The sequence below is a fragment of the Camelus bactrianus genome, chromosome 23 (assembly GCF_048773025.1).
Source record: "Camelus bactrianus isolate YW-2024 breed Bactrian camel chromosome 23, ASM4877302v1, whole genome shotgun sequence".
Classification (NCBI taxonomy): Eukaryota; Metazoa; Chordata; class Mammalia; order Artiodactyla; family Camelidae; genus Camelus; species Camelus bactrianus.
Genome location: NC_133561.1, coordinates 21449150 through 21465000, shown reverse-complemented (window position 1 = coordinate 21465000; position 15851 = coordinate 21449150). Strand labels below are relative to the sequence as shown.

The following is a 15851-nucleotide window of genomic DNA, read 5'->3' as shown; positions in this document are numbered from 1 at the left end:
TTCAGGTCCTGGGACAAACGTCACTTCCTCGGAGAAGCCTTCCTTCTGAAATGCTGCCTTACTGTTTCCTTTTGCCTTGCTTTAGTTTCCTGTGTGGTATTTATCATTCTTTGACTTTATATTATGTAATTATTTGTTTAGCTTGTCCCCTGCTACAAAGCAAGCTCAATTAAGGTGTGAACTTTGTCTGTTTTACTCATTCATATCCCCAGTGCCTAGTAAATTGCTTGTCTGACACACACAAGGTACGTAAGAGGGAAAATGAATGAACAGGAATATAATGAATGGAGCACATGCTTATTAATATTAATGCCCTTGCTCTCCTGTATGTTGTCTTTAACTAAAAAATCTTTGCACTTCTTTATTTGTAACAGTTCATTCTTCTTACCTTAGGTACCTTCCTCATAAATAATGTTGTTGGGGAGGGGAACATTTCCGTCTCTACCCTTCTTGAGTTCTTGTGGCTACACTAATAATGAAAGTGCACAGGACAGAGAGAAAGAAAGAAGTTTTAATTCATGTGCCTGGAGGTCCCATTGAAATGGGAACAAAGAAGTGGCCAAAACAGACAGCTTTTAGACTATTTAGACAAAGAAACAACAGATTTGTGAAGAATTGACAGAACAAAGAAACTTAGGTTTGGGGTGCTCAATTGGTGGAGTCTAAACAGTTTGCACTTGGGGTAATAAATTAAAGAAGTAACACGCTTTGTTCATGTAGGCTTCTCAGCCTGGATTTCCTATCCTTCTAACTCCAGATGCAGGGAGCACACCTGTCGCGTGGGAGATTTATCTCCTGCTTTCAAGGAGACAGAAAGGAGGGCCAGAGTGTCCCCCTGGTGTTGGCCATTTCTTAAGTAACTTTAATTCAAAATAATTAATATGCCATGGAGGCCCATTTTGGGGTGGCCTACTCTGTGTCCCAGTGAAATGTTCTGGGCCTTGGGGGCTGTTTTGTTCTTGTTTTAAGCCAGTCTGAAAGTTTTTCACTTTAATGAGGGAGTTTTTAATCCATTTACATTGTCAAGCATATTGACATGTTTAGCTTATGTCAAATATACTTTGTGATTTCTTTTTTTTTCTTTTTTAAGATATCCATTCTCTTCTTGCTTTTTCCTATCCTGCTATACGGTTTGTGTTTGGAAAACTACCTTCCCCTCAAGTGTTCTGCAGTTGTTTCTAATTCTCACATCAGGAGGTCCAAGAGTAGCTTGATTTCTCTGTGCTCCTTTAATATTTATAACTATTAATGAGTAACTTTTCCTTTTCCTGTGTCCTCTCCTAACCATCTTTTGGTTTTCAGTTTGTATGTTTCTCATCTTTTTCATGTAATCTTTTTTGTCCTAAATTTGTCTTCATTTCACTAATACTCATTATAAAATCATATATATATACACACACACAGTGGACTCACGATTTTGTTACAAGTTAGAATTTCCTTCTCAGGCAGAAAATCCATTTCAGAAGAAGGCACTGGATGTAATTATTTTTGAGCGACCCATTTTATGCAAATTGCAGTATATTTTCATAGATCCTACACTATTTCAGTTTACTTATCTTACGGTGAAGTTGAGCAAGATGATTAGTTTCGATCTCAGCCCACAGTTTAAAGAAAAGTTTACAGTTACAAACCCTTGTCATGATATCTACAAGTCTGGGGCACAGAGAGGGAACAGAAATCATAGATTTTCACTTAATGACTATTCATCGATGCCACCAATACTGCCAGTTCACTAGAGAGAAGTCCCTGCCCCTCTCTCCTCACAGTCTCACCAGGACAGGGAGTGGACTTCAGCGGACGCTAGTTCTCCCCTCTCTAGACTGAAACAAGAATGGAATGAACACAGGGACCTCTGAGTTTGCTAGTGGAATACAAATCCTACTGGTGGGACAAAGCAAGAGGCAGTTCCAGCTCCAGGGCCTATTTTTGCCTCTGCTCTTGAACTTCACAGCTGGCCAGAGGAACCCTTCTAGGGTCTCATGTTCGCTTCCTCTGGTGTATGGGTGACACCCGAGTCTAGTTTTCAGCGATTTAAAAATATATTTGTATATTTTCCTGTTCATTTAAATAGGAATGTGCGAGCAGGAATAAAAATGCCTTTTCTTCATGCCACCATCTTGCTCAAAAGCAATTTCGTTGCATTTTACTCAGCAGCAAGCACGCTAGGAAAATTCTGGGAAATAGTTCTGGTAGCCAGCTTACCAGCTGGTATTCAGATTATTTATTGAATGCTGTTATCAGATCAGTTTTGATGGTTGTGAACTCACAAATATCACAATCTCTACAATTATCCAAATCTAGGAAGTAATTATTGATATAGACTAGGTGATGAAGAAGAAAGAAGAAAAATTAGGGAGTGAGTGATCATTTTTTTAAAGATTAAACTGGGAAGGGAGGGTGGGAGATATGAAAAGAGAAATAATGGCTTTCCCCAGTATCTGTTCTCCTCCAAAACCCAGGACACCAATAAGCATGAGATGTATAAAATTAAGAAGTGCCAATAAGCTGAAGAAGAAGACAAATCTGTATATCTATTCTCAAGTTCTGATTAAAAAGCAAACAGTAATAGTCTTTCAAAATGTCTCCAGTATTTAAAGTCTTGCATTAATTTTTCTATTACACTATGTGTGGGCAATTCAGCAAAACAGAAAAGATTTAATTTAAATGGCCCTAAATTTTCCCTTCCGATGCCTATTCATTACATTACTCATCTTCCTTTCTGACCAGAACTGTCAGAAGACAGATTCTCGAGGAAGTGATCAGCAGTTCTGTGTCACGCAGACAGCTGTCGGGTTTCAGCGGTGAGTGAAGTGGTTGGTTTACATAGAAACCTCTGGCCATTTAATTAACAGATTTAAGCAAGACTAAAGGCTAGACTAAAGCCCTTGTAGTGTTCGTCTGAAAGAACAATTGTTCATTACCATAATAAAACCCATGATTATCATTAACACACAATATAATCGTGTAATTTACCCCCTGCTCCTACAAGCAAGTAGCAAAGATCGGCCTCCTTTCTGGTTTTGCTAACTTGCTCACCAGTCACAACTCTGAGAAACATAAAATCCACAATTTCATAATCAGCCCTAAAGGAGGCTCTCTGGCTGTTGGTATTAGCTAAGACATTTGGAGCACTGTTCACAGATTTGCTGGGGAGTGGTTGGAAGGATGAAGTCCACAGTCTAGAGCAGCTTTAGGAGGCGAAGGTAGTTTGCAGAGTATAGACTTGTATACAGAAGCCAGAGCCTTGGGACATGCCTGGAGAAGGGGCCATGGGAACAATACTCAGTGGCACTGGTGGTGGGGTAGGAATGCAGAGGGATGTTGGGAACACACGGGGGTGAGCGGGCAGATGGAGAGTTGGAGGGTGTCTTGGAGATTTAGCTAATTTCCCCTTACTTCTAAGTATAATTTGGAGGCAAATCAAATCCGAAACACTTTATTTTCAAAAACTAAAAACTTCTTCATTTTTTATTCATATGAAAGCCCAAGGTGGTGCCAAATATATAAAATGTGTGACTGCATGCCCCGAGTCCTGTGATTCTTGCTGCTATTTCCTCACTAAGTTCGGCTAGAATATTTCTTGCTCACAACTATTCCCAAGCTGCATTTTCTATTTGGAAATAACCCAGGTGCTTCACAGGGAGAGAACAATTCAATTTCATTCGTATTACCCTGGCACTTTTTCTGCCCTGTTCTACCAAGTGGCCTAGATTCAAATGTTGAGCTAATAGGAACTTTAAGGATGTTTTAACTTCTACCATTTTATGGATGATGAAACCAGAGATCAGAAAAATGAATGGACATGGCCAAGGTCAACACAGAATTATGACGGCGCCAACACCAGAACCTGGTCGCCTAGATCTTTGAATAGCTCTTTTTAAGTTTAGAGAGAAAGTCTTCTTCTAAGAGACTACGAAGGAGCAGCTACCATATTTTACTGAATTCCAAGATCTCATAAATTTTATGTGTCACTAAGAAAGAGAAGAGTTACTAATTAGAAAATGCCATTGACTGTAAGATGCATCCAATTTTAGAGATGCATTTCTAAAATATTTTCAAAGCACTTAGAATTGTTAAAGTAAAGGTAATTTACTTCCCTGATGTTCCCCCCAAATTGTAAGCTCATCTAGGTAGGATATTCTATTCTCACTTCTCTGGCGAAAACCAAGCATAGTGCCCCACTCAATAGCTTTGACTACTTTAGTTAGTTGCTTATTCTACAGCAAGTCTTCTATAGTAAACTTATTCTATAGTTGGTGATCTGTAGTATTTGCTTTGTGAAAATCCATTTATCGTCTGTATACTTTTGCATACTTTTAACTAATCGAGCAGAAAGTACAGAGTTCCCATATACCCACTTCTCCCCTAACTAATAACATTGTGCATTAGGGTAGCACATTTGTTACCACTGATGAATCAAGGATACATTATTACTAACTGAAGTCCATATTTGGCATTAGGGTTCATTAGTTGTGTTGTGTAATTTTGCATGTTTTGAGAAATGCAGTGTCAAGTATGCACCGTTACAGTATCATACAGAATGATTCCACTGCCCTAAAAATGCTCATGTTCCACATGCTAATCCCTCCCCACTAAACCTCTGGTGAACACTGATTTTTACTGTCGCCATAGTTTTATCTTTTCCAGAATGTCGTATAGTTGGATTCATATGGTATGTAGCCTTTTGGACTGGCTTCTTTCACCTTCATTTAGCACCTTTCACTAGTGTCTTTCTTCATGGCTGGATAGTCCATTTCTTTTATTTTTTTAAATCACTGAATAGTATTCCACTGTACAGGTGTATCAGGGTTTATTTGTCCATCCACCTACTGAGAGACATTTGATTGTTTCTAATTTTTGGAAACGATGAGTAAAGATGTGCATGTTTTTGTGTGGACATAAGTTTTCAACTCATTTGTATAAATATCAAAGAGGGCAATTGCTGGTTTAATGGTGTGTATTCATCTTCGTAAGAAATTGCCTTCCAAGGTGACTGTACCAGTTTGCATTCCCACCAGCAATGAGAGTTCCTGTTGTTCCACATCGTCACCAGCATTTGGTGGTGTGTTTTGGATTTTCACTGTTTCTATAGGTGGTAATGGTACCTCATTGTCGTAATTGTAATTCCCTAATGATGAGCATCTTTTCATACCCTTGCTTCCCATTTGTATATCCTCTTAGTTAAGGTGTCTGTTCAGATCCTTTGCCCATTTTTTAACTGGGTTGTTTGTTTATTGTTAAATTTTAAGAATTCTTTGTATATTTTACTTTTCTAATTTTTCACAATAAAACATTTTAAGTAATTCACACATAAAATGATTTAAATAATGAACAAGTTACAAAGCATAAATAATTTTCATCACAGAAATTTCCATTAGCAATAAAAATAAAAGTAACCTCTAAGATAATAAATTTTGCTTCTGTCCACTGTTAAAATATATTGGTTTTGATAAGATTTTTTTAAGCACCAAAAAACTTCTTATAATGTTGTCACTAAAGTCAGATAAATAATTTTCCTCCTTCCTCAAATTAACTTTGATTAATAACGAAAGATTGACTATTAACTTATAGTCAGAACCAAGTAAAATAATACTCGCTCATTAAACAATCAATTAAAACACAAGAAAGGAAAGAACTTAGAGAAGTACATACATGCAGAGAAGCAGGTAAGGTAGAAAAATCTCATCGTATGTATCATCACTGTATCTACAAAAGGCCAAGATAACCCTCAGGGTTGTCCAATTTCTTGAGAAACAATTAAATATTAGTTCTAATTGCCAGAACTAGCTGTTTCACTGGATCAAATGGCTGGTTCTTTCTAGATATCTTGTGTTTGGGGGTCTTTTTCAATCTCTTTGTATGCAACTTATACACAATAGGACTAAGTATTTTTTATAGAGCTTCTATGAGAACTTACTTTGTTCTTAAAGCTCTTTGGTAATTTAAAGTGTTAGTTGTGATGAAACAGAAAAACTTAACAAAATCAATTTCTGAAGAACAGAGATCATACTTCTTAATCTGCTTGAGTTTAAAATGTTGCAACAAAATAATACCCAAAATAAAACTATTTCAAAGCTCAAGGTAATACTTCCCTAGACATCTGACCTAACCAGTCTGTAGATATGAGGTTGGGAGGGTGGACCTTCCATTTAATGGAGAAAACTGAAGTCATAAGGTACATACACCTTCTCCCTCTCACCGTCACACCTATAGATGAAGACGGCCGTCAACGATGAGGTGAGGTTTAGTTTTACATGTATTTCTTGGTTATAAAATAAAACTAAAGGCATATGATTTATTTATTAGGCCACTTCAAATATTCATGAATCAAAATATTACGTATTCAGTATATGTATACATTAGCAATGATGTCTGAGATAGTAATTTTTAATTACTTAAAAGTGAGTAAGGTATATGGAGGGGGTAGAAAAAGAACAGAAATTACCATCGGTATTTTACTACTTAATCTTCTTTTTAAAAAATAAACTATTTGTTTTAGAAGTAGTTTTAGGTTCGCAGCAAAACTGAGAGGAAGGTACCGAGATCCCCCATATGCCCTTTTCCCCACACGTGCATATCAACATTCCTTGCCAGATTGGTACATCTCTTCTAACTGCTGAATTGAACTTGACACAAAATTATCACCCAAAGCCTATAGCTCACATGAGAATTCACTAATCAGGTTTTAAAGTGAAATTCAAAGAAATGACGGCAGGCCCGGGCCCTCAGGTTACGACAATTTCCTCACCTGCTCCCCCCGCCCACGTGTGCGCCAAGCTATTTGCTGGAGAGGCTCTCCCACCACTGTCTGCCACGGGGGCATGAGCAATCCTCTTTTAGGTTAAGACGGCCTCATTTATCTTCTAAGCCTTAGGCCCGATCAAGCCAAAGGGGTAGTAAATGTTAAACACTTACTGTTGGAAAATGTTAAATGGCATAGATATTCCATGCCAGTTTCTTTGAGTTTGAATTCGTTTTTGTGAAGAGGAGACAAGTTACAGCACTTAACACTCAGGCCATCCTCCTCGGCTACCATCACCCCCTGGAGCCCCCAGCTCTGACGCGCAGTGAAAAAGAAAGGCAGTGCTACTTGGTGTTCCACTTGTAATTCATTTTCGCAAAAACCCCCAAAGTCTCAATATTGTGCTATCTTTTAATGTTATAACATAACTGGGAAAGCTGTCTGTTTTATTTTTTTAATTATTTTTTTTTTTACTGCTCATTCATTTAAATTTTTCTCAAAGTAATACAAACACACAGTTTCAAAAAATCAAATAGTATACCATGGGCTGGGAACAAAAATCCACAGCCCGCCAATGATTCCAGTCTCAAGAAACCTCAGTTGTAGTTCCACTTTTCAGAGGCAGCTGCATCCAAATCCTGAAGCTGGAAAGCTGTCTGCTTTAATTCTTACAGAATTATTTGGTCTATTTATCATGTTTGAAAACAGCTCTGCTATTTAGATTTTTCAACAGTATGCAGTGCTTTGATAATCAACCAACACTGGTGTTCATCTCCTCTGTATGAAAGTCTATCAGAGCCTTGTTACTATGAGTTTCATATTTAAAAAGGAACTGAAGCAGATAACCTGTAGATATGTTCCAGCTTTATGGCTTAGGGGGTATAACAGAGCATATCAGGGCTTACATTCAATTACTACACTTAGTCTTTTTATAGGGTAATCTGCCCAAACCTCATTCGTCATGCTGGTGAAAAGAAAACTGAATTACAAACTAGAGCATCTAAACTGCATATCCCTGAAACTCAAGACTTCACAGAGCTGGACACAGCATGATAATAGGGCAGCTGAGCAACTGTAGGCTTGGAAATCTACTTTAAAATAAACTTGCTTTTAAAATGTGGGTCATAATTCCAACTTTAAAATTATAACAGGTTTTACTCATTGTGTAGGTTTCTTCCCCTATCCTGCTACCCGGCCCCCCACCCCCTACAATAATGAATTTGTGACTAAGACTGATGTCACCATAATGTTCTTGGGACAGAATGATAGTCCAATGATTCATCAGGCACTGGAAAAGGAAAATATTCAAGAAATCTAACATCACTGGCATTTGAAATATTTCAATGCTGTGAATCTCTTCCTAAAAATAAGGACAACAAAACAACTCGATACACTGATAAAAGTCACAAATCAAAACAACTGTGGACAAAGTACAGAACAAATTACAATTACTTAAAAAATCATGATTATTCACCAAAACCTTAACATTTGCCAACCAATTTTTCTTGTCAAAATACATTGTATGTTCTGGGATTTGTACCCTCAATTTGCCCAGTTACTCTCCATAAATGTTCTTTTTCGTGGCTGAGACACACAATAGTATTCAGGGTCTAAAAACTTTTTTTTTCTGTAGGAACTACATTTGAGAAACAGATGAGTACTTTTCAAAGGCAACTGTAGTTGAGATTATGGGTGAGAAAGATAGAAAAAAGAAAAAAAGTGATCTGAGGACTCTGGTCTATGCCAAGAAATGGCTGAGTAAAGCAGGAACTCTGAAACGCAGCTCAGGTCACTAATGGCAGGCAGCTCTCAGCACTGTTAGCATTTCATTTTTTTTCCCTTTCATAGGGATTTCATTGAATCTGTAGATTGCTTTAGGTAATATGGACATTTAAAAAAAATGTTAATTCTTACAATCCATGAGCATGGGTATCTTTCCATTAATTTGTGTCTTCTTCAATTCTTTTAACAGTACCTTACACTTTTCAGTGTATAGGTCTTTCCCTACCTCCTGTACATTTATTTCTAGGTAATCTATTTTTTTTGTTGCACTTATAAATGGGATTGTTTTCTTAATTTTCTGCTAGCTTACTGTTAGCACATAGAAATGCAATAGGTTTTTGTGTGTTAAGTTTGTACCCTGAAACAACTGTATTCATTTATTATTTCTAAGAGTTTTTAGTGGCATCTTCAGGGTTTTCTACATATAAAATCATATTATTCAGTTTTAGTTCTTCCTTTCCAAATTTGGATGCATTTTCTTTCTTTTACTTGCCCATTTGTTCTGGCTCGGACTTACAATACTATGTTGAATTAAAGGTGGTGAGAGTGGGCATCCTTGTCTTACTCTTGATCTCAGAGGAACAGCTTTCAGTTTTTCACTACTGAGTATGGTATTAGCTGTGGATTTGTCATAAACGACCTTTATTATGTTCATGTATGTTCCCTCTATAAACATTTTATTGAGTTTTTATCACAAATGGGATTGAATCTTTTGAAGTGCTTTTTTGGGGCATCTTTTGATGTGATTTTAAGATTTTTATCCTTAATCTTGTTAATGTGGTATATAACATTGATTGATTTGCAGATGTTAAATCATTTTTGCATTCCTGGAATAAATCCTACTTGACAATGGTGTATGGTCTGTTTTATGTATTGTATTCAGTTTGCTAATACCTTGTTGAGAATTTCTGTATCTATGTTCATTAGAAATATTGGCCCATAATTTTCTTTTTTGTGGTGTCTTTTCTGGTTTTGGCATTAGGGTAATATTGGCCTTATACAATGAGTTAGGAAGTGTTCACTGCTCTTCAAATTTTTGGAAGAGATTGAGAAGAATGAGCATTAAATCTTCTTTGAATGTTTGACAGAGTTCACCTATGAAGCCATCTGGTCCTGGACTCTTTTTGTGGGGAGCTTTTTGATTATAGTTTCAATCTCCTTAGTAATAATCAGTCTATTCTGATTTTCTATTTCTTCATGATTCAGTCTTGGAAGATTGTATAATTCTAAAAATTTATCCACATCTTCAATTTGTTTGCATATATAGCTGTTCATAGTATTCTCTTATAATCGTGTGTATTTATGTGGTGTCTGTTGTAATTTCTCCTCTTTCATTTCTGACTTTATCTGAGCTTCCTTTTTTTTCTTAGTGAGCCTAGCTAAATATTGGTCAGTTTTGTTTATCTCTTCAAAGAACCAGCTCTTAGTATTATTGACTTTTTTCTATTTTCTTTTTAGTCTCTATTTAAATTTTCTTTTAAAATTTATTTCATTCTACTGACTTTGGGTTTTATTTCCTCTTCTTTTCAGTCTCTTTATTTCTTGAGGTAGGCCTGTAGTGCTATAAACTTTCTTTGTACTGTTTTGGCTACATCCTATACATTTTGTTATATTGTATTTTTATTTTCATTTGTCTCTAAGTATTTTTTTATTTCTCCTTTGATTTCTTCATAGATCCAACAGTTGTTCAGCAGCATGTTGTTTAGTCTCCACGTATTTCTGATTTTTCCAGCTTTTTTCTTGTGGTTGATTTCTAGTTTCCTATCATTGTGTTCAGAAATGATGCTTGATATGATTTCAATCATTTTAAACTTACTGAAACTTATTTTATGTCTAATGTATGATCTATCCTTGAAAACATTCTATGTGTGCTTGAGAAAAATGTGTATTCTGCTGCATGTGGATGGAATGTTCTATACAAATCTATTAAGTCCATTTGGTCTAATGTTTCACTTAAGGCTGCTGTTTCCTTGTTGACTTTCTATTTGGATGATTTGTCCACAGACGTAAGTGGGTTGTTAAAGTTCCCTACTATTATTGTGTTGCTGCTCATTTCTCCCTTTAGGCCTGTTAATTGCTTAATATATTTTAGTGCTCATATATTGGTGCATATACATCAATCACTGTTATGTCTTCTTGATGAATTACCCCTTTATCATTATAATGTCTCTTGCTTACCTTTTTTGGCTTGAGGTCTATTTACACCCACTTTCTTTTGGCTATCATTTGCTTGGAGTATATTCCATTTCTTCACTTTGACCCTATGTCTTTAGAGCTGAGTGTCCTGAAGGTGGCATATAGTTGGGTCTTGGTTTTTAATCCACCCAGCCACTTTGTGCCTTTTGACTGGTGAATTCAATTCATTTACATTTAGGGTAATTATTGATAGATGAAGACTTGGTAATGCCATTTTTTCTTCTGTTTTCTGGTTGCTCTATATCTCCTTTATTTCTTTTTCCTTGTGTTTCCATTTGCCATTTTGGTTTGGTGTTTTTCTATATTTTTTTTGTTTCCTTTTTTTTAACGGTTTGTGTCTCTGCTCTAGATTCATGTTTTGTAGTTATCAAGAGATTCCTTTGTAGGTTATAATTCTTTTTTCCCTGGCTGCCTTTAAAATTCTTTCTTTGCCACTAATTTTGGGCAGTTTAAACATAATGTGTCTTTTTTTAAAAAGATGATTTATTGCACAATATGTCAGTTTGCCTTAAGAATAAAACAGATACTATTATTTTCAACTTCTAAATTCAGTACACAGTCAAGACCATTACTTTAAACTAAACTTCTACAGTATTATGAGTAAACCCTTTGTTACTAAGTTAGGATAGGGAAACATAACAACTTATAAAACAAATTTCTTAAGAGTTCAAAACATAATGTATCTTGAAAAACTTCTTTTTGTGTTAAGGTAACTTAGGTGTTCCCTTAGATTCATGGACTTGTATATCCAATACCTTCCTCAGGTTTGGCAAGTTCTCAACTATCGTTTTTCTAAATACTTTCTCTGGTCCATTCTCCCTCTCTCCTCCTTCTGGGATACCTATCATCCTCATGTTGCCCTTCCTGAAGAGATCATAGCTTTTGTAGAATTTCATCATTTTTTAAAAGATCTTAATTCTCTTTCCTCTTTTACCTGTATCATGTCTTTGGACATTGCCAAATGTCCGTTGTCAGACAAAACTGTCCCCAGGGTACAAACACTGAAGTTGATTTTCAGTACAACCCCCCCCACCCACCCCGAGAATTCTAAAACCCTTACTTAGGATTTCATCATAAAGCATAGTGCTTGATTTCACTAACGTCACACAAAGAGGACTGTCAGCCCAAAGGATTCAGTGACGGCTCATAATATGCCAGGATATAGTAGACAGCTGTGCAAAGACTGTTTGAGGCTAGGAACTTGATCTGCTGTTATCTTTATTACATAATTGGTTATGTCTCTAGTTGAGCCCTCAAACGACAGCCTGTTTAGATTGAGGACGCCTGCTAAGGCAAAACATTCAACATCACTCAGTATCAAAACTACAGAAGCTGCCAGTTTGGTTGCTGAGTTCGAGGTACCGCTCCTCTAGCTGATTTTGTTGTCTGATTTTTTCCAATAAAAATATTTTTTAAACAAAATAGGTTACAGGAAAGCTAACTGCATGAGCATCCCATCATCACCATGTGAAAAACACCACCAAAAACAATACTGCATGGGCTAAAAGTAGATCCTCTGGGCTCTGCAGTTCCACTAAAAGATTTGAAATCTCTTTTACAGTTAAAAAGAAAAAAGAAAAAAGAAAGAATATCCACTCAGGCTTAAGAGATTAGTTGTAAGAATATAATTTCATTTTTCATCACAGTGTTTCTACAACTTTTTAAAATTGAGATACAATTGACATATAACATTATATTAGAACTTTCAATTATGCTTTTAAATGCTATATATGCTACCTTCTAAATACCACAGGGGAGTTGGTGTTAATGAGCCTAATTTCCTAAGAATAAGTATCAGGGGAAAGAACCTGTTTTTTTTTTAAACATACTTGATAGAGCACTAATTACAGAAGAGATACTTTAGCTAGTGGGAATCACCCTCTTCATAATCCTGTTATTTATTATACATGTGGGAAGGGGCAGAGCAAACCAAATTGTCCCAATTCCCTATATAATTGAGGTTGGCTCTATTTTAAATAAAGCCTTAAGTTTCGAGTTTAAATCAACCTAACCTGGATCTCCCTAGATCTGCTACTTCAAAACTTCCTGAAGTTGTTTCAAATGAATTCCTGCTGAAAACTCCTGGCGCTGGTGGAGAGACGAGAGATAAGACTTACCTTCATGATACCCTCCCTTTCTTTCCAAGCTTCGTGCTTGCTCCCCTTGTCCTTTCTAATCCATGTCCTATAATTCTCGACTCGGTCTTTCCAGCCTATGAAAATTCAAATAAGATCAGGAGGTATGTGTGTCTGTGTAATTAGCACATAGGGTATATGTGTCTTAATTTTGTTAATCTACCCTATTTCCAAATACGCACATGCATGCGTGTGCACACACATGCCCACTTAGAAGGGCAAATGCTTGGTCAGCTTATACTCCCAAATCACGGGAAAATAAAAGATGTCTGAAGACATGACTTTAGAATGAACTAACAAGAACTACTTCATCACAGGAGAATTCTTTAAAAATACCACCAACCAAAAAAAATTAAAGCTCTAAAGCTTTTTTATAAAACACCTGAAATAATAAACACCCATACACATAAATCACAGAATCAGCTATAATACAAGTCAATTAATGATGAAAGAACAATCAGTCTGTCTTTCTTTTGATTTTATACAATTTAATTATTTTATTTTACACTTTTTAAATTCACTCTGGACCTAGCAGGTCCTGGGGTTTTACACACTGACCAAACTGCCCTGCTAGAGATGCTCAAGTTCCACAGCAGCTTTCTTCACATTTATCCATTTTTGTTTAAGAAATGTAAGGAGTCTGTTTCACTTTATTTTATACTCCATAATCCTGTTTATTATAAATTTATTTCAATCACTTTGGACCCAACATGTCCTTAGGTTTTACCCACTCATCAAATTGCTCTGCTGTGAGATAGCCAAGTTCAATGGCAGTTGCCTTTAAGGTTGATCCATTTTTGTGTGCGGTCTTAGCAATCTTGGCTGCTTTGTCATACCCTGAAGGAAAAATTAAAAGGGGAGGTAACAGTTAGCAGTGGTTTTCTAAAGCAAAAGGGAATCATTATTATTTACTTGATATTGATGCTACTGGTCTCTGAAGTAAACAGTTTTTAATCTTAAAAATATTTAACAGTGATTATCTTGATGGTTGTCGTTTCTTATACAGAACATAAGTTTTACTTTTCTTAACTAATACAGACTTAAACACACCTCACTTTCTGCAAGATTTGTTCCTAAATTAAAATTGCCCAATGACTCAAATTATTTTCATGGAAGGGGGAGAATATATACATAAATACATCTCCATACATATATGTGTGTGTATATATACATATACACATATATCAAGACAGAGAAACATACATCTGAGTAGGATAAATGTGTTGTTTCAACAGCATGTTTAACCAGAAGCAATGATCTTTCTAACAAAGCATTAACAAGCTGCACGCGGCAGCACTACAGAACATACGGCACTGCCTGACCAGGAACTGTGGTGGAAGGCTCTGAGAGGGACAAGACAGGACAGTCGTCTCCTCTCCTGGGAGTCCATGCACAAGGAGGGAAGAGCAGGCAGGGCTCTGAGGAGAGATGTGCCTTCCGAGCTGCTCCCAACAGCTCTCTATTCAGCACTCCAGACACTGGCCTCTTTCCAGACATTACAAGGGTACAGGTTGGGAAGTTTTAGCATAAATATGTACTTGTGCGAGAGATCAACTGTTTACTTCAAGGTTAACTGCTTTTGAAATTAATAAAGATGGGGCAGGACAATTCTGCAAGTTATTTCAACTGAATGCAATTAAACAAAAAAAGACAAAGACAAAAGCCAGAAAGCAGAGAAAAAATAAAAATGAAACCAATGAAGGAGGAAAAAAATTAATAAAAAAACCCCCAAAATCCAAGGTCAGAGGACTATGACCAAAGAGAAGAAGCCTGCTGAGGCAATATGATCATCAACCGAGCAAAATGTTACATGTTGTGTGCAATTATCAACCACCTACAAGATCTTACATGTAGTATGCAATTATTAACCACCTATAAAACTTACCATGGGCATAGTAAATTTTATACTTAACTGAATTTGTGAATGCTAAACATGCTGAAAAGGGCATTTACTGATCAGACTAACTTTGGAAGAATTCTCATGTTAAACCTTTGGGGTCAATATTAGATATTCTGTACTTTCATGTTAATAATGACATTAAAATCTAAGTATTATGCTAATCCTTTTGGTCCTCTTCTACAAGTCCCACAAAACATGATTACCAACCAGCTTGTTACATAAGAAGCACAAAAAGAACCCTTGATGTGGAGTTGTAAGGTTCATGCTCTGTCACTGGTAAGGTGTGCTTTGCCCAATTATCCTGTATGGCTTTACCTCACACTAAATTGACCCTAAGAAAGACATACCAATCACTCAGCTTTAGGAGTATCTCTAATTTACATGTTTTGGTAATAAATTCTGAAGTATAAATGTGATGAAACATTTCTCACATGAGCCTTTGGGTTCCCCTGTGTCTCTCTGGTTGAATGCTGATGGACAATAATTTCAAAAGAATCCAAATATCATTGCCAATCTCAACAGTACATCAAAGAAGAGATAACATATTGGGCTCAGAGCTACCTGAAGCAGTCAAATGAGCTCTAACTTTAAAAGACTGAAATTATAACTTAACATAAAGCCAAGAATATAAAATCAGCCTCGACAGTTCAGGATTACAGAAGTAAGACTGTTTCGTAACAGTAATCATATCATGCCAAATGACTACATCATAACTTGCTCTAAAATAGAAAATCAAAGAATATGTTAATAATCTCAGCTCAGAAGTAAGGAGAAGGTGGGAAAAGGCTTTTAACACATCATCACATAATGCAATGAATGCCTCAAAACCCATGAGTCAAGAGTGTATTTAATGGGGATCACTATGGTCTTAGTCAGTCTACAATCCAAGTCAACATGTTTGAAGCTACATAATGAGGTATTTATAATTCTGGAAAAGGCTTGCAATACAAAAGCCATAATTTTAGACAAAATATTTGCATTTCCCCCCTTTCCCTATAAGCAATGCATACATAACCCTTTTTCTTTTAATTTAATACATTTCTGAGTTGAATAAAACAACAAAGTATAGTACAGCATCTAGAGAAGGTAGAAAAAT

At 36.2% G+C, this 15851-nt stretch overlaps 1 protein-coding gene across 2 annotated transcripts in view; it reads right to left on the bottom strand.

The window, feature by feature from the left end:
* Positions 1 to 13322: 13322 nt before the first annotated feature.
* The window catches only part of FH (fumarate hydratase), a 29976-nt gene continuing 27447 nt past the window's right edge, over positions 13323 to 15851 (bottom strand). For both annotated transcript variants that reach the window (XM_010973405.3, XM_010973394.3), the window contains exon 10: positions 13323 to 13692. In XM_010973405.3, coding sequence (XP_010971707.2) covers positions 13550 to 13692 — 143 coding nt within the window. In that variant the 3' untranslated portion in view covers positions 13323 to 13549. The remainder of the gene's footprint in view (positions 13693 to 15851) is intronic.